Below are 21,973 nucleotides of genomic sequence, written 5' to 3'. Positions count from 1 at the left end.
CAGCCCCGCACTGTGCATAATGAATAACACAGTGCGGGGCGGGGATTCAGCAACAGGGTGGCCACACTGCCCGCACAGGCGCAGTCAGGCACCCTGCATCTGACCTATGACGGACAATGAAGACTGCGCCTGTCCCAGGCAGGCACGCACAGCGCAGGCCCTGGATTTAAGAAGAAACAGCGCGAAGGGGGCGGCGACCACATCCCCAGAAGAGAAGAGTGACGGCAGTTGGGAGCTTCACAGAGGAGGCTTCGGACTGCCTCCAGGTCTACAGACAGGTAGTTAGGGCAAATTTTAAAACGCTTTATTGAGTGAATAACGGAATCAAAAACTAAAAGAGCCACCTTGTTAGACTGCAGCATTACTGCTGCACAAGGTGGCTCTTTTAGTTTATAATGGCTGGAGGGGGTGACAGTGGCCCTTTAAGGTCTTGCAATGCCTGCACATGAGGAAAGAGACATAGTGAGCCAGAAAAATTGTGCTACGTTTCTAATTGAAGATATTTGCTAATATAATTATTAGGCCGGGTCTCTCGCATCAATACCCGTCACTATCGCCGGCACTCGGGACCGGAGTGGACGGCTGCATAGAAATACATGCAGCTGCACACTCCGATCCCGAGTGCCAGCGGCAGTGCCGGGTATTGATGCGAAAGACTCGCACGGGTTTCTCGCATCACACTCGCAAGTGTGACCTTGGCCTTATTAGTATTATTGGGATAGGATATCGAAGATGGGAATAACCCTTTACACTGCTGTATGGTCTTGGTCACACCTGAGACCTTGTAACACTGAGTCACATGACACTGGGAAGGGAAAATGGCAAATTGACAACAATATTGCCATTTTCACTTAGGGGTATACTCACTTTTGTTGCCAACGTTTAGACATTAATGGCAGTGTGAGTTATTTAGGGGGCACCAAACTTACGCTGATATGCAACTACTGTACACTAACTACTTTACATTGTATCAAAGTGTCATATCTCCAGTATTGTCTCATGAAAAGATATAATAAAATATTTACTAAAATGTGAGGGGTGTACTCTCTTTAAAGTACCGTCACACTCAGCGACGCTGCAGCGATATAGACAACGAGCCGATCGCTGCAGCGTCGCTGTTTAGGTCGCTGGGGAGCTGTCACACAGACAGCTCTCTCCAGCGACCAACGATCAGGGGAACGACTTTGGCATCGTTGAAACTGATGCCGAAGTCCCCCTGCAGCACCCGGGTAACCAGGGTAAACATCGGGTTACTAAGTGCAGGGCCACGCTTAGTAACCCGATATTTACTCTGGTTACCATTGTAAAAGTTAAAAAAAAAAACACTACATACTCACATTCTGATGTCTGTCACGTCCCCCGGCGTCCACAGGGTTAAAACTGCTTTCGGCAGGAGCGCTGCTAATGTACCCACTGCTGCCGAGAGCTTCCCTGCACTGAATGTGTCAGCGCCTGCCGTAAAGCAGAGCACAGCGGTGACGTCACCGCTGTGCTCTGCTTTGACACAGTCAGTGCAGGAAGCTCTCGGCAGCGCGTAACCCTGTGGACGCTGGGGGACGTGACAGACATCAGAAGGTGAGTATGTAGTGGGTTTTTTTTACTTTTACAATGGTAACCAGGGTAAATGTCGGGTTACTAAGCGCGGCCCTGCGCTTAGTAACCCGATGTTTACCCTGGTTACAAGTGAACACATCGTTGGATCGGCGTCACACATGCCGATCCAACGATGGACAGCGGGTGATCAGCAACGAAATAAAGTTCTGGACTTCTAGCTCCGACCAGCGATTTCACAGCGGGATCCAGATCGCTGCTGCGTGTCAAACACAACGAGATCGCTATCCAGGACGCTGCAACGTCACGGATCGTCGTCGTTCTCGCTGCAAAGTCGCTTAGTGTGAAGGTAACTTTAGTGATATACTGTATGATCCCCTTTTTCAACCTTACCTTGCTTGTGCAAGTTAAACAAAATAATCAGTGAATCTTTTGGCTTCTATACATCTGCCTGTTCTCCCTAATACAGATCGAGAAAAAGTCCTGTTGTTTTTCATCTGAGGTTTTGGGAGCTTTCGGAGTGCTGGATATTGTTTTTTCATTACCCTCCCCTTTTGTTATAGTTAATACCCTTCAAAAGTGGAGTAATAAGTGACAGGTCGTAACAGCAGGACTCTTCGTCAGGGCCGGCGTCAGCACCCGGGCAAGTGCCGGGGCCCTGGCGAGACGGGGGGGCCCACTCGCGCTGGGATACTGCTGCGCACACACACTGTTCAGCAGGGCCGCCGTCAGGGCATTACTGCCCTGACTGGCGTATGGGGCCCGATGAACAGAGGGGACCTGCATCGGGCCCTGTCTCTTCAGGTCACATCCTGACCTTATGGACCCGCCATTAACTTCTCCCTCCTCACTATTCCCCTCAGCGGGGGGAGCGCACTCAGCGCATGGTGTGGCAGGGGAGCGGGAAAGGAACAGGAACAGCCCCGGGGAGAGAGGAGAGCTGGGCAGGGAACTGGTGGCTGTGTCCGCAGCTAGCTCCGGGATGTTCCTCATCCAACAGTGGCCAGTCTGTGGATACCCAGCCGTGCACTATGGCGGCGGCTGTGGAAGTCACCGGGAGCAGCAGCTGCAAAGGTAGCAGCAACACCTCCAGCACCAAGAGGAGGAGAGGATCATGAGGCGCATCTTCCAAACCTGTGATGGGGATGGCTATATCAGCAGGTATGGGGGGGCGCAACTTTCCACCTTACTCCTGAATAGTTGGCTGCAGGGGGCACTTATTCCCCTGTGAGTGCAGGAGGCCTGCCTGAGAGCCCTTTTGCCCACTGCTGATGCCACAGTCCGGGCCCTGAGGGCACAGGGGCTCCACTCATTCTGCCCTGCTACAGCACATAGCCCCCCTGCCCCTGTGCTGCCCACCTTTCCTGGGTACAGCAGGGGGAATCTGCTGGCAGGGTCAGTCCTCAGGGTGCTGCTCCCATTGCCCTGAGAAGAGTTATTTCTAGAATTTCCTGACATTTGTACCCATGTACTTAGAACAGTTTATGAAGGGCAGCACTGGCACAACATGAGACATCTCAGGATGTGACATTCGGGCCCAGTCTTACAGGATTTATGGGAGATATGACACATCTTAGTTTACCTAAGGCCATGTTCTCTCTGAGGTGTAAGTGCACTAGAATCATTCTGAAGCAAAAAAATCTGTGGCTGACCCTGTGGTGCTCGCTGTGGGGTCTGCGTGTGGAATATCCCATCCCATCCCATTGTGTACAGCCAACCACTGCAGTGTCCAGGAAGATTGTTCACTAGGTGACATGTCACAGGTTAAAAAAAAAAAACACTGGAATGACCAGCAGTGCAGATTACCCACTGAAGATTATGGGGGCGATTTGTGGGTAGTTCATATGGAAATCTGCTCTGTGGAGACTAACTCTAAAGGTACCTTCACACGAAGCGACGCTGCAGCGATAGCGACAACGATGCCGATCGCTTCAGCGTCGCTGTTTGATCGCTGAAGAGCTGTCACACAGACCGCTCTCCAGCGACCAACGATGCCGAGGTCCCCGGGTAACCAGGGTAAACATCGGGTTGCTAAGCGCAGGGCCGCGCTTAGTAACCCGATGTTTACCCTGGTTACTAGCGTAAAAGTAAAAAAAACAAACAGTACATGCTCACCTTCGCGTCCCCCAGCGTCTGCTTCCTGACACTGACTGAGCTCCGGCCCTAACAGCACAGCCGTGACGTCACCGCTGTGCTTTCACTTTCACTTTAGGGCCGGCGCTCAGTAAGTGTCAGGAAGCAGAGGCTGGGGGACGCGCAGGTGAGCATGTACTGTTTGTTTTTTTTTTACTTTTACGATGGTAACCAGGGTAAACATCGGGTTACTAAGCGCGGCCCTGCGCTTGGTAACCCGATGTTTACCCTGGTTACCAGTGTAAAACATCGCTGGTATCGTTGCTTTTGCTTTCAAACACAACGATACACAGCGATCGGACGACCAAATAAAGTTCTGGACTTTATTCAGCGACCAGCGACATCACAGCAGGATCCTGATCGCTGCTGCGTGTCAAACGAAACGATATCGCTAGCGAGGACGCTGCAACGTCACGGATCGCTAGCGATGTCGTTTCGTGTGAAGGTACCTTAAGGTCGGCTCATACTGAGGTGTTTTTTCTCAGTTTTTGCAGTAGAAAATCTTAAAAAACACCAGTAGTAAAACACTGCCAAAAACCCTCTGTGTGAACATGTCCTACAAGAGGAAAAACAATCTGTTTTTCAAGAAAAAAACTCTTCAGAAATCATTACTTTTCTCTTGCGTTGTGCAAACCTAAAACCTCCTTTATATTAGTAGTTTCTGGACTTTACCTGAGCTCTTTTTCAACACTTTATTCTTGCTGGACTTTTTTCTTTGAGGCGGGAGCGTCTTACTGACATTTGATGGACTTTAAAAAAAAATCTTTACAACGAATAAGAAAACAGTAGCTTTTTTTTTTTTTAAAGCCATCGCTCAAAGCACTGTGTTCTACATTACAAGCATAGTGGATGAGATTTATAGAAATCCCATGCCAACTGTGCTTCTATTTACCGCTGCGTAAACTCACCCGTGGCACGGGTTTACAAGCCACAGCATGTTGATTATCTGCAGCGGAGACGCTAGTCTGCATAGTCTCACCCATAGCCATTCATTTCATGCAGTAAATCCGCATGGTTCACTGAGCACATGCGGATTTACCTGCATGATTAGAACACAGCATTTTGGATGCAGCGAAAATACTGTGTCCAAAACATTGCTATATCCTGATCGTGGGGACATAGCCTAACCTGTGGATTCACCCCATATCTGCCTACTATTAGCGTTTGGGGACATGACAAGTTCCGTCTATTGAGTATATCTGTGCATCATGAATTGTGGTATGTGTTAAAGGGGGGGCCCACTGAGACTCTTTTGCCCGGGGCCCTCAAAAACCTGGAGCCGGCCCTGCTCTTCGTCCTTATAAAAGCAATGCCCGTACACCCCGACGCCTCTCTGTGAATTCCTATTTAATTTACTTTAACCTTGACTCGTGGCCTTCAAGCACATTTAGCTGTTTGCTCTACCCCTCCTGGCTCACACGGGGACATTTGTGTAAGGCTGACAGTCCCTACAATTTGTACTAGTCCATACGAATGTGCAGGTGTATTTGGCAGCGTCTTAAGAAAACACTTGTTGAAGTAAATTCTTCTCCTAGGAAGTAAATAATCATTAATCATCCTCTTCACCAATCTTCTCTACAATCAGATCTATTATCGTTGTTATTGTTTCTTATTGTATCTGTACTTTTTTTTTTTCACTTTTTCTAGGGGGTGTGAAACTTGGACTTGGAGACTTCATCTTCTACAGTGTCCTTGTGGGAAAAGCTTCAGCCACGGCCAGTGGTGACTGGAATACGACCCTGGCTTGTTTTGTTGCCATACTGATTGTAAGTGATACATACAAGTCCCGATTCGGTTCTTTTTGTAATCAAACGCTTCCACCCTTACAGATTCTTATTTAAAGAGGTTTCACATTACTTTTTGGTTGATGACCTGTCCTTAAGAAATGATATGATTGGCCAGGGTCTGACACCCGTCACCTCCGCTGATCAGCTGTTATCGGTGTCGGCGACTGGAAGTACTCATTTGCGGACCTGGCCGTCGTCTTGTAGTGGTCATGGCAGGGTACTGCACATCCTATTCAGATCAATAGGAAGCTGATGTGTAGTTGTACCCTGCAGCATCCACTATCGGAGTATGGAGCAGCTCTGCAAGTGAGTACTTCCGGCCGCCGACACAGATAACTGCTGATCGGCTTTGTGGAGGTGTCGCATCCCGGCCGACCAGACATAGGTCATCAATCCTAAGGATTGGACGTCAATTAAAAAGTAGTGGACCATCCTCTTCAAACAGGGGTTAATCCTGCTGCTGTTAAATCCATCGAGAAGAGGGACAAGGACCAACCGTAGTTTGGTCCTTGTTACTTGATCAATGATTTTAAAGGAGTTGTCCACTAATGGACATCCCCCTTCTTAACAGCTATAGTCTGCTGCGTACTATAAAAAAGTCAGTCAGGTGAACGCTGCATCCAATCAGTCATTACTGATGGGCTGCAGCTATTCCTCTGTGAAGTGAAGTGCTCTCCTTCGTCTTGGCCAAACATGTATGAAAGCAAGGAAGAAACTACCACCATTATTCTGTGGTGTGGCGCAAAAAAAAGTCTCAGGCCTCACTTTTCGATGGGTAATGTGATCTTTATAACCAACTCAAGAAGGAATCTATTTTATTGGGAGGTTTGCTTTTTTTTTTTCTTTTTTTTTTTTTACTTATGCAATCTGTCATGTATTCTTATACAATACCCTTTGAATTATAGTTTGTTGGGTCTTAGGCTGTGTGCACACGCGTTTTTTCAGTGCTTTTCCGTTATAAAAACGCGATAAAACCGCTAAAGAAACGCTTACATTAAGCATCCTATTATTAGAATGCATTCCGCATTTTTAGTGCACATGATGTGTTTTTTTCCCAGAGTGGAAACGCATTCCGGAAAAAAACGCAGCATGTTCATTAATTTTGCGGAAACGCGGGGATTCTGCACACATAGGAATGCATTGATCCACTTACTCTCCGCATGGGGCTATGCCCACCATGCGGGAAGTAAGCGGATCATGTGCAGTTGGTACCCAGGGTGGAGGAGAGGAGACTCTCCTCCACGGACTGGGCACCATATCCCGGTTAAAAAAAAAGCAAAGCATCTCTGGAACGGAAGCCGCAGCGTGCACCGCTGAGGAGATCGGGGGCCGTCGGAAGGTGAGAATAACCATTTTTTTAATTTTTTTTAAATTATTTTTAACATTATATCTTTTTACTATTGATGCTGCATAGGCAGCATCAATAGTAAAAAGTTGGTCACACTTGTCAAACAGTGTTTGACAAGTGTGACCAACCTGTCAATCAGTTTTCCAAGCGATGCTACAGATCGCTTGGAAAACGCTAGCATTCTGCAATCTAATTACACTTGCAAAGCGCTAGTGTTTAGCGGGAATACGCATGCCAATTTCGTATACGTATTTCCCGTGGCAGGGAGTTCCGGAATTGCCACGGAAATTTCCGTGGCAATTCCGGACGTGTGCACATAGTCTTAACGTTTCAGATCCTTTTTAAGGGGTACTAATTGATGATGATGGTATTAGTATGGCTAATACTTCTGTTCATTCGTGGTTACATTCATTCTGTAATATTTTTTTCTAGTTCCCTCTTGAATCCCTTTTCAATTATTATTTGGGACAACTACAGTGGCGAATAACCTTGGATGATGTTGCTGTTTTCACAGGGCCTGTGCCTTACCCTCCTGCTTCTTGCAATCTTCAAGAAGGCATTGCCTGCACTTCCCATCTCCATCACATTCGGACTTGTATTCTACTTTGCTACAGACAACTTAGTGCGGCCTTTTATGGATCAGTTGGCATTCCATCAGTTTTATGTTTAACTTTTTTGGACAACTTTTTTTTTTGTACTTTTGATTCCGTCAATGTGACTGTTTATGGATGCATACAAGTAAAGCATTTTGCTTTTCCCGAATTTTTTTTTTTTTTTTTTCCTTTATATTTCCTCTCCAGGTCAAAGGGTTTAAGTAATTGCTCCCTTAGTACTGAAAAGGCAGCAAACCTGTGTATTGTTTCTGATTATTTTTGGACCGTTTTCATATCCAGATCTTTGATGGTTAAAAGTTTTCAGAATGTTTGCAATCCTTTTACCAGCAAAAAAAAAAAAAATCAAGGGGTCGTTTTTTAAGGTTATGTAAGAAATCTTTTCCCTTGTACTGTATCCAAAAAGTGAAAAACTCCTTCAGCAGCAAGACAAGAGATGAGACCAAAGGATGGTAAAATGGTGCAAATACCATTGAGGATTTTTACGTAATTCCCATCAAAAAATGCAAAAAGTCAGATGGAGAAAGTGGCATTTGTGGCTGAAATTCCTACTAAGCGGGGAGAGCAAGTACTTTTCATTAAAAGCAATACCCTCTAGAACAAATATGATCTTCCTGTAATTAAACACTATTGGAAAATGCAAATACTTTACCGTTAACTTCTGCCTCAACCATTTATATATTTTTTTCTTGAAATGTCAATGCAAACGTAATTACTGGGACAAAGTGCTGTCTCATACTGTCCGTTCTGGTGTTATGGCACTTGTAGAAAGAGATGTTGATTTTTTTTCTTTTTCTTACTTTACAGGGTAGATGTCGCACTACAAAAATGCGAGATGGGGGGGGGGAATAAATGCACTTTTTTTTTCTTTGCTATAATGCTTTTTTTTTTTTTTTACACCATTTATTGGAATCATTACTGAAATCCATAACAGAGGTTTTTGTAAACCAGAAATATCGGCATCTGGAAAAGTTAGGGTTGTAAATGAACCAAATCCCAGGTCATCCTTTCTGTGGGAACAGTTTGTTTTGCAGGCTCAGGGCAGTGATAATATCAGTTCTTTACTCTCCAGACTATTATGAACTACTGTTTTGTTCTCCATGCTTTTCCTTAATTTGCCTGCTTTAAGGAGTGTCACACTGGAGAATATGAATGGCTGCCATTTAAATGTGTTTTGTTTTTTTTGTTTTTTAAAGGGAAAAAGTTAATAAAAGATTTTTGGTCTGTTTCCATGAGATGATACTTGTCTGAAGTCAAAAAATCTGAGAAAAATATCCACTGCACATATAGTATTCTGCTAGCTCCTATATTCCTAATTAATTTAAGACGTACCTATCATTTAATTTTTTATTACATGTTTTCTTTTCCCTCCTCCTTGCATGACGTGCAGATCATTGGAGGCCCGGATCCTGGGACCTAGTGAGTAGAGATGAGTGAATATGTTCAGCTCCCTCCTTATTCGGCAAGCTGTAGAGCTTACCAAAGGAGCTGCAGCGGGAACCCGGGATACCTGGATCGCTCCTGGGTGTTTTGCGCCGCATGTGCACAGCTGTGTGACAGTTACAACACATGCATGGAGAGCCTGTGTGTTGTGATAGTGAAACAGCCGCGACACATGCAGCTATGGCGCCGGACACTTGATTATCCGGAGCGCTAAAGGTATCCGGGTTCCCGTTGCAGCTTCTTTGGTAAGCGCTATTGCTTGCCGAATAAGGTGGGAGACGACGATATTATCTCATCTCTACTAGTAACCCTAATCCATAGCAATCGTCAGGTAGTGTTAAGGAGTACAACAGAAAAAGTAAAATGATCGTTACACTTTAAAGGGGTTGTCTGGGCATAGGCCATGAATAGCAGGTTGGTGGGGGTCCAACCCATGGCACCTCCATCAATCAGCTGTTTGCTCTGGCGGTGGCCAGATGTAAACACATTGAATGGAGCAGGTCAGCGCAACTCTATTCCACGTGTTTATATTTGGCCTCCGCCAGAGCAAATAACAGTTGATGGGTGGGAGCAACAGATGTGGAACCCTCACCAACCTGCCATTGATGACCTATGCCGAGACAACTCCTTAGTAGTGATGAGCAAACGTGCTGGGATAAGGTGTTATCAGAACATGCTCAGGTGCTGAGTGTCTTCGGCGCGCTCGAATAATATGTTTGAGTCCCCGCGGCTCCATATCTTGCGGCTGTCTGACAGCCACCAGACAGGCAGCCGCGTGGACTCAAACATATTTTTCAAGCGCACCGAAGACACTCTGCACCTGAGCATGTTCTGATAACACCTTATCCCAGCACGTTTACTCATCATTATGCTTAGTAGCCAGGTTTGAGTCAATCTGTCTAGGGCACAAACTTGTGCTTTGTCTCTAAGACAGTGGGAATCGCACATGACTTGTGCCCCCTGCCGTGTGGCTTTCTTTATAAGCCCTGTGCTATGATCATACTGTATGTTCTTGATACAAATAGGCCTAATGTTAGACTCCTACTTTCTTTTCGTCACATGGACATTTGTAAAACATCTGAATTAAACCACCTTTCTATAATGTTGGAGGATTCATGGAGTACCTTGCCACTTAATCAGAAGAAACAACTAGCTGAAAAAGGTAAGTTAAGGGGAGAGGGCACAGATTGGGGGGAGGGGTAGTTAGCAGAGTGCGGTTTGTGTACATGCACAATTTAGTAATTGTATATAATTCTGAAAAAATAAAACAGTGCTTATTATTATTGTTGTCTTTGGATTTCTACTGCGGGTCACTTAGTAATTATCCAGTTTACAATATGCAAACCAGCATGTCTGAACATATCCCAAGCAGTGAACAATCGTGGTGTATAATTAAACTGTTGTATGAGAGACATACATGTGGGAATAATGCATGTGTATGGGATACACCAAGAGGTAGTAATGGCACAAACTGGGACAGAATTTAAGAAAAGGGGCTGGATGTCTGACCATAAAAAAATAGCGAGGTTGGTGGTTGCGCTGTAAGAGCTGGACAGATCTTACCTATTTAAGGCCATGTGCACACGTTCAGTATTTTTCACGTTTTTTTGCGTTTTTTCGCTATAAAAACGCGAAAAAAACGCTTACATATGCCTCCTATTATTTACAGTGTATTCCGCGTTTCTTGTGCAAATGTTGCATCTTTTTCCGCGAAAAAATCGCATCGCGGAAAAAAAAGCAACATGTTCATTAAATTTGCGGAATTGCAGGGATTCCGCACACCTAGGAATGCATTGATCTGCTTACTTTCCGCATGTGGCTATGCCCACCATGCGGGAAGTAAGCAGGTCATGTGCGGTTGGTACCCAGGGTGGAGGAGAGGAGACTCTCCTCCACGGACTGGGCACCATATAATTGGTAAAAAAAGAATTAAAATAAAAAATAGTCATATACTCCCCTTCGATGGCCCCTTGAGTCTTCCCGCCTCTCAGCGGTGCATGCTGCCGCTTCGGTTCCTATAGCTGGTGTGTGTGAAGGACCTGCGATGATGTCGCGGTCACATGACCGCGATGACGTCGCGGTCACGTGACCGCGACGTCATCGAAGGTCCTGCACACACACACCATCTATAGGAACGGATGCCGCTGAGGAGATCGGCTGTCTGCAGGTGAGTATAACCATTTTTTTAATTATTTTTAAACATTCTATCTTTTACTATTGATGCTGCATAGGCAGCATCTATAGTAAAAAGTTGGTCACACTTGTCAAACACTATGTTTGACAAGTCAGTCAGTTTTCCAGGCGATGCTACAGGTCGCTTGGAAAACTTTAGCATTCTGCAAGCTAATTTCACTTGCAAAATGCTAAAAAAAAAAAACGGGAAAAAACGCAAAAAAAAAATGCGGATTTCTTGCAGAAAATTTCTGGTTGTCTTCAGGAAATTTCTGCAAGAAATCCTGACGTGTGCACATACCCTGACTCTGTAAGATCTGATAAGATTTGGAGAGAGCCTGTGATTCTGCATTGGGTACGGGAGTGCTTGGCGGACTGATATGAATACTATAGAGATGCCAAGAGTTAATTTTCAGGATGCATTCATGATAGTCCATGCTGGAAGAAAATAGATTTTCTCCTTCGCCTCATTGGGGGACACAGACCGTGGGTGTATGCTGCTGCCACTAGGAGGCTGACACTAAGTGATACAAAGAAAATTAGCTCCTCCCCTGCAGTATACACCCTCCTGCTGGCTCCCAGAGAACCAGTTCTTGCTTAGTGTCCGTATGAGGCAAACGGACAGGTCTGCTATTTAGACCCAAAACTCTTATTTTACTTTTCGATTTTGACTTTTTACCTATTTTATTTTTATTTTTTCCACGGACGAATGGGGCAACGGATCCTTTCAAGGTTCCGATCTCCCCGAACCATCAACAGGTGAGCACGGAGCATGTCGCCTCTCTGTATCCTCTCCTAAGACGTGGGATGCAACGCCTGAGCTGATTCTTAGGGGCGACAGGTCCCTTCAAGGGCACCAATCTCCCTGTACCTTCCACGGACGAGCACATGGAGTGTCGCCTCCACGTGTCCTCTTCCGCAGCCAGGCCTATTGCCGGACATTCAGCCCTGTCCCATCCTACGTGATTAACCCTTTGGATGTATAGAGGCCCACCTCGTGGCGTCCGAGCAGACCCCACTGCACCACCACTGTTAAAGCGGGTGGAACAAGGAGGCAGACGGTCCCTCTCCACCTCCCTATGAAAGGGATAATGGATTGAGGGTTTTCTTTTTATCCCTGCACCGTCCAAACAGCAGCGACAGCATTGGATCTTGTCTACTTTTCAGATCTGCTGAATAGAGCTGCGTACTCTGCCTTCCGGAATCTTCTTGGGTAAGTGCCGGGACTGGAGCGTAAGGAGGGCTCTGCGCAACCGGCAGATCCGCGCTTTTTTTGCAGCGGGAGGTCGCCTTCTTTTTCCTGCTTGGTGCCGGCCAGCGCCAAAAATTTAGCCTTCGGGTTTGTGTAGGCCGCAGCCCGCGCTATGCTGTGCTTCCATGGCTCCGCCCCTCTATTGAGGCACTTGTTCAGGACGAGAGCACTGGCAGCATATTCTCGGTGGCTATCTTCATTCCCCTGCCGCTTCCGCACTCGAGCTGGCATCTGGAAGCGGCTGCTGCATAGGTCCTGGCTGTATTCAGCGTTGAAGACAGCGCTAATCCAATGTGAACTCGGGGGACCCAGGATCCGGGTAAGGAGATGCCGCTCTCTCCCCCACCCCACACTACCTCGGGCAGCATAAAGTTTATGACCAATATTCCCTAAACTACATGACCAGTATTCCCTGGTCTTCAAGGCACATGGCCAGCATTCCCTGGTCTTAAAGGCACATGCACAGTATTCCCTAGTTTTAAAGGCACATGACCAGTCCAAAGCTGGTCACCCCAAATGAGCTCCGGAGCCCTCTGCCGCCGCCGATCCCAGCTTATCCCAGAGTACCTAGTTCCCCTGAGTGGGCTTCGTCACTGCCGCAATCCATGGCTTCTCTGACCAAGAGATTGAATCCCTCCGTGAACCCTCTTTATGGCTCGAGTGCTCGCAGGACCGATATAAATGGACCCTCTCCTACATGGGAGCCGTCGGCTAGCCGGGGCCGCAAGTATTCTAGAAATGTACAGGCTTCTAGAAAACGGGAGCTTCTGTTCCTGATCTCCCTCACCAATGATTTGCTGAGAACAAGACTCTGAATATAGATCAGATGTTGCTTTGGATCTGGACTCACCAGAGCTTCAGAAAAGGATGGATTCGCCTATTTAGACCATCAACCAATCTCTGTAGATTGACGAGGACTCCAGTTCTGCTCTAGATCATGCAGTGTCCCTCAAAAGGAGACTAAACTCCTTCGTAGAGCATTTGCCATTCACCTGGACAGGGAGCGTCCGGATAAGGGATTCACTGAACAGAAGCCTCTTCAAGCGCGGTATCCTTTTTCAGCCAATATGCAAACACGTGGGGTGTCCCCTCCATGTATACCCCTCTATGACGTGGGATGCCATGCCTGGTCTGATTTTTAGGGGCGACTGGTCCTTTTAAAGGGCATCGATCTCCCCACACCATCAACAGAGGAGCACATGGAGTGTCGCCTCCATGTATCCTCCTCTGCAGCCAGGCCTAATGCCAGACAACCAGCCCTGTCCACCCGGGGACCTGAACTCTGTGGATGTACAGAGGCACCCCTTTTGTCGTCCAAGCAGCCCCCTCTGCATCACCATTATTTAGCGGATGATGCAAGAAGGAGGACGATCCCTCTCCACTTCCCTGTTAAGAGGATGGTGGATCGAGGGTTCATCATTTTCACTCTGCACCGTCAAAAGACAGCAGCGATAACGAGAGACGGCTTTTTCCTGACCTGCTGGATGCGGTTGCTCATTCTGCCACCTGGCAGCTTAACCGGGTAGAATCTCCTGTGGTATACCTACCAGTATCCCCTGCCTGATGGGTTATCAATTCAAAATACCACGGACTGTCATGGCTAATCTGGCTCGTTCCGTCTTGCGGCCTCGGGTTCAGTGCTCTACCCTTCCTTAGCCGCCGCATGGGTTGCTAGAGCAATGGTCTCCTGGTCGGAGACCTTAACTACTTTGATTCACAACAGTAACCTTTTACCGAAGACAGTACAGCTGTCCAATCAAATCTCTTGAGCGGGAGACTATGTGGTTCACGCCTCTTGGATGCCCTTCGGCCTTGCTACCGCTCCCAGACTCCCTGACTCTGTTTTATACCCTTTCTCACCTGGGCTGGCAGATAAACTTAGACAAGTTTTCCTCATTTCCAGCCCAGCAGATATCCTTTTTGAGGATGATACTGGATACCTCCAGAGGGTTGGTAATTCTCCCTTGAGACAAGGCCTTGGCCCTTCAACAGGGAGCTCACGCACTTGGTCACTCGTCCTCTCATTTCATTCAATTTGCTATGAGGGTTCTGAGGAAAAATGGTGGCGGCAATGGAAGCAGATCCCTTTTGCTCGGCTTGTTTTCTGCAGGTTAGACAGACTTTCAGAGGGTAGTCTCTGAGCTCCTTCCTCATCCAGGGGAGATCCTTTCTCCCGGTTCAATGGTTATTAGTGACTACCAATGCCAGTCTTCTGGGCTGGGGAGTGTCACCACACTAAACAAGGCCACCGGTCATCTCGGGAATCCAGTCTCCCAATCATTGTTCTGGGCATCTGAGCAGTACGGCTAGTCCTACAGCAGGTCCACTGCCTTCTGGCGGGTCACCCCATCCAAATTCAATCGGATAACACCATGGCTATGCTATACGTCTATCATCTAGGAGGTACCCGTGGCCATGGACGAGGTACCTCACATTCTCTGATAAGCTGAGATCACTTGGTGATCTCGGCAGTACACATCCCAGGAGTAGAACTCTGGGCTGCAGACTTCTTCAGCTGTCAGGGTCTCGCGTCAAGTGAGTGGGAACTTCATCTGGAAGTCTTCCAACAGATCTGCCTTCACTGGAATACTCCAGATGTAGATTGGATGGCGTCCAGACTGAATGCCAATGTACTCAAGTTCATAGTTCGCTCTCGAGATCCAAAAGCCATTGCAATGCATGCTCTGGTTCTTCCGTGGCACCAGTTCCGTCACCCCTCTTCAACTACTTCCGAGAGTCTTTAGGAAGCTGAAAGGGTCCCAGTGATCCTGGGCGATCTGCACTGACCACGTCAGGTTTTGTTTGCGGAGCTAGTGCAATTCGTCACAGATTTTCTCTGGCGGTTGTCGGATCGTCCAGATCTGCTCTCCAGGAACCGGTTCTGACCCAGGTGGGACTCTCACAACAAGTTGTCAGCGACTAGTGCTTGTAAGCCCGCCTCAGTACGCATTTTACTTGGGGCAGAGATCACGGACGCCTTCCCCCTTTTTTAGTTTTCCTTCAAAACAATCTAGATTCAGGCCTGACGCTCAGCTCACTGTAAGTCTAGATTTTAGCCTTTTCGGGCTTATTATAACAAAACTGCAAGTAGGGACTTTCTTGCAGGGAGTTTTCACATGCGGTTCTTCCCTATTGCCTACCGTTAGATCTTTGGGACCTTAATGGTCCTGGGGGGTCTTACAGTAGACTCCTTTTGAGCCGGACAGACGTTACTGACATGGAAGGTCGCCTTTTTCTCTGCTGTCACGTCATTCAGACGAGTCTTCGGAGCTAGCCGCTCTGTCCTTTCAGACTCTCTTCTTCATTGCAATCAAGGCAAGGTTGTCCTCAGGCCGTCCTGGTCCCTTGTTACCAATGTCGTATCGTACTCCCTCTGTTACGCTGACATAGTTCTTACCTCGTCTCGTTCCGCAAAACAGAACGGGTTCCCCATGCTCTGGACTAGGTGAGTGCTCTGAGAAGGTACGTATCGAGGACGGCGTCCTTCTGAAGGTTGGACACTTTTTATTTGGGCTTCCTGACGGTTACAGGAAGGCTTCCTGATGGTTACAGGAAGGCTTCCTGATGGTTACAGGAAGGGTTTAACTACTTCATCGGCCATGTTACCCTGGTGGATTTGTTACATCATCCAGGGGTCCTTCCGCGTCAGAGGTCAGTTTATCCCTGCGGGGATCACTCCCCACTTCGTCTATAGTAGCTTCTTGGGCCATTAGGCACCAGGTGTCGGCAGAGCAGGCCGACAAGGTTGCGGTTTCATCCAGTCCGCACACATTCTTGAAGCACTACAATATTCATACCCCGACTTCCGTAGATGTGAGTCTGGGCAGGTGGACTCTGCAGGCCCCGGTAGCACATTCTTAAGAAGCGGTTACGCAGGCCTGATCTGTTATGTTGTCCCCACCCAGGCACTGCTTTGGAACGTCCCATGGTCTGTGTCCCCCAATGAGGCGAAGGAGAAATAGGGATTTCTGTGTACTCACCGTAAAATCCTTTTCTCTGAGCCAATCATTGGGGGACACAGCACCCACCCTGTTAATGGCTCTATGCTTGTTCTGTAATGTGACATGTTATATTCTTATATGTTATTATTGATCTCCTACTGCTTTTGCACTGAACTGGTTCTCTGCCAGCATAAGGGTGTTTACTGCAGGGCAGGAGCTAACTTTCTTTGTAATACTTTGTGTCAGCCTCCTGATGGCAGCAGCATACACCCATGGTCTGTGTCCCCCAATGATTGGCTCAGAGAAAAGGATTTTACAGTGAGTACACAAAAATCCCTATTTCTCAAATGTAAATGTTTTACCCAGTTTTGATATTGTGGTATTTACTTATAAGGTTTATGAAATCAGAAATGATGAACTTAAAATGTCAGAGGAAAACTGGGAAGAAATAAAGTGCAATAGGGTCTTATCTGTGTACAATAGGATGTCAAATAAGGGGAATGCACTCGCCTTATTAGGTTGCTGAAAGCAACACACAATGGACATATACACTCACCGGCCACTTTATTAGGTACACCTGTCCAACTTCTTGTTAACACTTAATTTCTAATCAGCCAATCACATTGTGGCAACTCAGTGCATTTAGGCATGTAGACATGGTCAAGACAATCTCCTGCAGTTCAAACCGAGCATTAGTATGGGGAAGAAAGGTGATTTGAGTGCCTTTGAACGTGGCATGGTTGTTGGTGCCAGAAGGGCTGGTCTGAGTATTTCAGAAACTGCTGATCTACTGGGATTTTCACGCACAACCATCTCTAGGGTTTACAGAGAATGGTCCGAAAAAGAAAAAAAATCCAGTGAGCGGCAGTTCTGTGGGCGGAAATGCCTTGTTGATGCCAGAGGTCAGAGGAGAATGGGCAGACTGGTTCGAGCTGATAGAAAGGCAACAGTGACTCAAATCGCCACCCGTTACAACCAAGGTAGGCCTAAGAGCATCTCTGAACGCACAGTGCGTCGAACTTTGAGACAGATGGGCTACAGCAGCAGAAGACCACACCGGGTACCACTCCTTTCAGCTAAGAACAGGAAACTGAGGCTACAATTTGTACAAGCTCATCGAAATTGGACAGTAGAAGATTGGAAAAACGTTGCTTGGTCTGATGAGTCTCGATTTCTGCTGCGACATTCGGATGGTAGGGCCAGAATTTGGCGTAAACAACATGAAAGCATGGATCCATCCTGCCTTGTATGGAGCATCTTTGGGATGTGCAGCCGACAAATCTGCGGCAACTGTGTGATGCCATCATGTCAATATGGACCAAAATCTCTGAGGAATGCTTCCAGCACCTTGTTGAATCTATGCCACGAAGAATTGAGGCAGTTCTGAAGGCAAAAGGGGGTCCAACCCGTTACTAGCATGGTGTACCTAATAAAGTGGCCGGTGAGTGTATAACAGCTGCTGCACAGATACAGATAGTAGACCAAGGTACCGAAAGAAGGCTGGAGGTATCACTCATGCGCTGCTGATGACAGCTCATAGATAAAATTGATGACATTTATTAAACAGGTTTAAAAGTCAATGCGTTTCGAGGACACGTAGGACCTTTTCATCAGGATAAACCTAGTCCTAGTCTAGGTTTGTCCTGATGAGGTCTGCGTGACCTCAAAACGCGTTGACTTTTAAACCTGTTTAATAAGTGTTGTCAATTGTATCTATTAGCAGTCATCAGCAGTGCATGAGTGATACCTCCAGCCTTCTTTCGAACTTAAAATGTAGCATTTGGGTATGTTATGAATCTTAAAGAAATAATTGTCACAGTGTAGAGGTTACAAATGTAATGTCTTCTGCGTCTCCATATTGAAATACATGTGTAGCAGTCAGCATAAGGCTCAAATCCTAAAGGATTATTCCCCTGTGAGTGGGGGACGGAGATTATTTAGGAAAATCGGCTTAGTGATGATGTAAAGCTCAGAGAACGCAGACTGTATAAATGATGGTTTTAACAGACACAACTTGCTAGTCACACATACATCACTGCTTGCCGTTTCCTTGGATCTAGCTGTTTGGCACAGTCACCGCACCATGTCGAAGGAGAAGTTGGATTCACTAGTGAAGACCATGGAAGCCATGTTGTCCGAGGTTGAACAGCTTAAGGTCCACTGTACAAAGCAAACGGAAGAAGTCAACCAACTGGTACAAGACATTCGAAGAGAGAACAAGGACTTGGCTGAAAAATATGCTCAAATTACTCAAGACATGCAGGAAGCCAGGGAAGCTATTGGTCAACTTCAAGACACCAAGTTTGCTTTTGAAGCCAAGGAGAGGCAAGCTCAGAAACTAAGCAGACAGCTATAAAGAACTAACTTGCCTAAAAGGTGGAAATTGCCCCAGTGTTAATGACTAAGTTGTTGTCCTTGGCAAAAAGGAAGGATATTTGGAATTACCTGAAGATATAAATCAAAATGCAGGTCCAATTTTGCCAGTAGCTAACCCTCCTTTACTGTGAAATACTTCTGTCTGGACACAAGGTTTTATAAATTCCTTCTGTCATAAAGTTAAATAATGGGCATGTTTAGAGATCTGTCAATTTGTGATCATTTTTACAAGTTTTTTCCATCAGAGACTGGCTTGATAATACCTGTGATGGTACCTAAGACTGGCACAATGACTGGACAACCCAGAACTTCACTGTTCTAGGTGTTAAATATCTTCTGTAACAAGCTTGGCTTCTCAGATGTTTGAATGCGTACTACTATATATTAAGCTTTATTGACTATCATCTTAAAGCCACTGGTATTCTCTAAATTAAACATTAACTACTTTTTCCATTTTTTTATGTCTCTCAAATTTTAGAATAATACAAATCTTTTTCCGTTTAAAATAAAATGGCTTTATGATTATTAGTGGCAGCCCCTTTTTCGTAACTGTCCCTATTTCTTTAGAATGTTTTTATTATCTCTCTTTATTATCCCTTACCTACTACTTATTTATAATAGTATTTTTTTAGTTATTTTTTTATTTAGCATTCTAATGTGCATACATCGATCATTTATCTTTAAATGTGAATGACTGTGGTGAGAAAAAAAACATGATAACAATTTTGTATGTATCTCTGTTTTGCTTTTGAAATTACATTTGTAAAGCTGCAGAAGTGGAGGGGGGGGCAAGGAGACAGATTGGAAATCGGAAAGAAAAATCAAAGTACTTGGGGGGGGGGGGGTGGAAAGCTACGGAAATTGCACAATATAAATTTTTGCAGATTTAGCATTAACATTGCAAAGTTACAGTATGGAAAAGAAACCTATTGTTTTTTGTTTTATAATGCTCTTTAATGCTTAATATTAACTAAACTGAGTTGAATCCAAGTATGAAAGAAGTGTCATTCCTTTGAATTCAGAATCTTCCTCTGACAATGATTTCCTCACTGAGCTACGTTGTTCAGCATAGTTTCTGATTTATATGCCAATTGATGAAAAACTGTCAATCCTTAGAGCTGTTCACAAAAAATAAATTTTTGGAGATCTAGTTGAAATAAAATTCAGCCTGTTAACAATATGTAGATAACAGAATATTTTGTCAGATTTTTCACAGAACGTACAATTTGGGTGATTTTTTTTTTTTTTTTATACATACGGTATGTTATGTAAATAAATTGGTTTTTAATCAATTCCATTCACTTACAGAATAAAAAAAAATCTAAACATGCTGCAGATATAAAAATGCATAAAATAATATGCCTAAATAAACAATCTTTTCTGGACATTTGTCACATTTTTATTGATTTAATTTATAAAAGTATGGGATAAGCATGTGTTTTATAATGTTATATAATCACCAGTATTATCATGATTTTCTATCCAGCACTTACCACCTTTATTATGCTTTTTGAAAAACAATTAAGTGTAACTTTTTTTTTTTTTTTTAAACTCTCAGCGTCACTCCCTGGAGCCCTTGATAACTATGCTATACATAAATATTGGAGGTATACATATTATACAATATATTTATGACTTGTTATAAATTAAGTATGTAACCTTTGGCAGCAAAGAGTGATTTTTCTTTTTCACATATTAGTTGCTATTTCTGTTCGAACAGTCTGTTCCAAAGCTTGTTTTACCTGTTTTGTACTAGTAATCCTTTCTAGAAGAACATACGTAGGAAAAAAACGGCCATGAAGCAGTAAGTAAAAATTAAAATATAGTAGCAAACGAAGCATTTCTCATTTTGGTGACCGAAAATACTTTCTGGCAACCTCTGACTTTTTGTATCCTTACTTTGGAGTTAGTATTTATAAATATAATATGCCTGTAAGGGTAAGTCTCTTTTAACATTTATCTTCATGAGTATAAAGACAACACTTGACAATGGCGGACAATATTTCCCCCATTGAGTGCGAACTTTCTGGAGTGGATTTGTTGGCGCAAGTGCAACTGTGAAGCCAGAGATTAGGAATAGTGTGCATGTGTCACAGATTCTTGGTTTACTGACGAGAAATTTGTTGTCCGTCATCAGGCAGGCGGTAAAGTTATATCATTTATTGAGCAACCCCTTTATATTTCAAAGTGTTTATTGAACCATTATACAGTGGAAAGTAGAAAAGAGAAAGAAATGAAGACATTAAACCTCAACCTCAAGACATAATTATATAGTGTTGAGCGAACGTGTTATCTGAGCATGGTTGGGTGCTAACCAAGTGTCTCTGGCGTGCTCGAATACTATGTTTGAGTTGCCACGACTTTGACAGCCGCAACACATGCAGGGATTGGTTGGTTGTTAGCATGTGTGCAGGTGCTGGGACTCGAACATATTATTCGATTACGCCAAAATCACCCCGTTAGCATCCGAGCATGGTCAGATAACTACTTATCCCAGCACATTTGCTCATCACTACAAGAGACATATGTGATTAGTTTTTGGGTGTGTTTTGGGATATCCGGTATAAGTCTGTTGAGTAACGTACCCCAGAGAGATCGAGTGAAGGAGACTTGGGATGGGTTATAGTGAACCCTCCCACACCCCTTAAAATAAAGGGGATCAGTTGCCCTTTTTTGACATTATATGCTTCATTTACATAATAGGTGGGAAATATTTGATTGCGGTATAGAAACGTATGGTGATGAGTTTAAAAAAGAAAAAAACATGCCATGCTCCAGTGTGAAATCTGCTTTAATTGAATTTGACAAGAATATTGATTCTTTTATTTCACTATTTCAAATATATTTATTTATTGGTAATGCTGTCATTTTTAAGGATGTCTGCTGTTAGTCAAAAGGAATCAATTCACATAAAGTGCTACCGATAATGTTACTTTAAGGCCACAGTTTTAATCACTGCTCGTTGAGTTCTGATGCTGATCTTGCGTAAAGGATTGGAATCGGCTTTTAAGAGATCTTCCATCACGTTTAATAAGGATTATTTGCCTTTCGTCCAAGCTTCCTTCCAGCACCAGATGTCCACATGTCCCATATATTAGATTTATGGCTATGAGACTTAAGTTATTGAGAAAAATCTCCTATAAAGAAAAGGTCCTTTGAGAACAACTACTTCTCATTATTATTTTTTTCTTTAATTAGAAAGAAAAATTTAAAAAGTACCCAGTAGATTTATTGGTCTGTGAAGTGGAATGTGTGATTATAGGTCAGTGTATCAGGTTGAAACTGTAGGAGAAATCAGCACAATAGGGTCTTATCCGATGGACACAAATTTCATTCAATTCAAATTGCAGTAACCTGAT

General features: G+C 44.8%; 2 protein-coding genes across 10 annotated transcripts in view; both read left to right on the top strand.

The window, feature by feature from the left end:
- PSEN1 (presenilin 1) overlaps positions 1-8,658 on the top strand; it is an 89,969-nt gene extending 81,311 nt beyond the window's left edge. For all 8 annotated transcript variants that reach the window (XM_077261785.1, XM_077261742.1, XM_077261777.1 and 5 more), the window contains 2 exons: positions 5,332-5,450; positions 7,334-8,658. In XM_077261785.1, the coding sequence (XP_077117900.1) occupies positions 5,332-5,450; positions 7,334-7,489 (275 nt within the window). In that variant the 3' untranslated portion in view covers positions 7,490-8,658. The remainder of the gene's footprint in view (positions 1-5,331; positions 5,451-7,333) is intronic.
- A 379-nt stretch (positions 8,659-9,037) lies between these two features.
- LOC143774288 (uncharacterized) lies at positions 9,038-19,999 on the top strand. 2 transcript variants are annotated; one of them, XR_013215509.1, is made up of 2 exons: positions 9,038-9,118; positions 18,299-19,999. XR_013215509.1 is itself a non-coding variant. In XM_077261724.1 (2 exons), exons 1-2 carry the CDS (start codon positions 9,867-9,869, stop codon positions 18,592-18,594), a joined length of 465 nt encoding a protein of 154 aa, XP_077117839.1. In that variant the 5' UTR covers positions 9,752-9,866; the 3' UTR covers positions 18,595-19,999. The 2 variants fall into 2 exon arrangements, 1 of the variants encoding a protein (XP_077117839.1); XM_077261724.1 differs by lacking the exon at positions 9,038-9,118 and adding an exon at positions 9,752-10,035.
- Positions 20,000-21,973: the final 1,974 nt, after the last annotated feature.

The sequence above is a fragment of the Ranitomeya variabilis genome, chromosome 1 (assembly GCF_051348905.1).
Source record: "Ranitomeya variabilis isolate aRanVar5 chromosome 1, aRanVar5.hap1, whole genome shotgun sequence".
Classification (NCBI taxonomy): Eukaryota; Metazoa; Chordata; class Amphibia; order Anura; family Dendrobatidae; genus Ranitomeya; species Ranitomeya variabilis.
The sequence above is the reverse complement of the archived record's forward strand: the minus strand, read 5'-3'. Positions and strand labels throughout refer to the sequence as shown.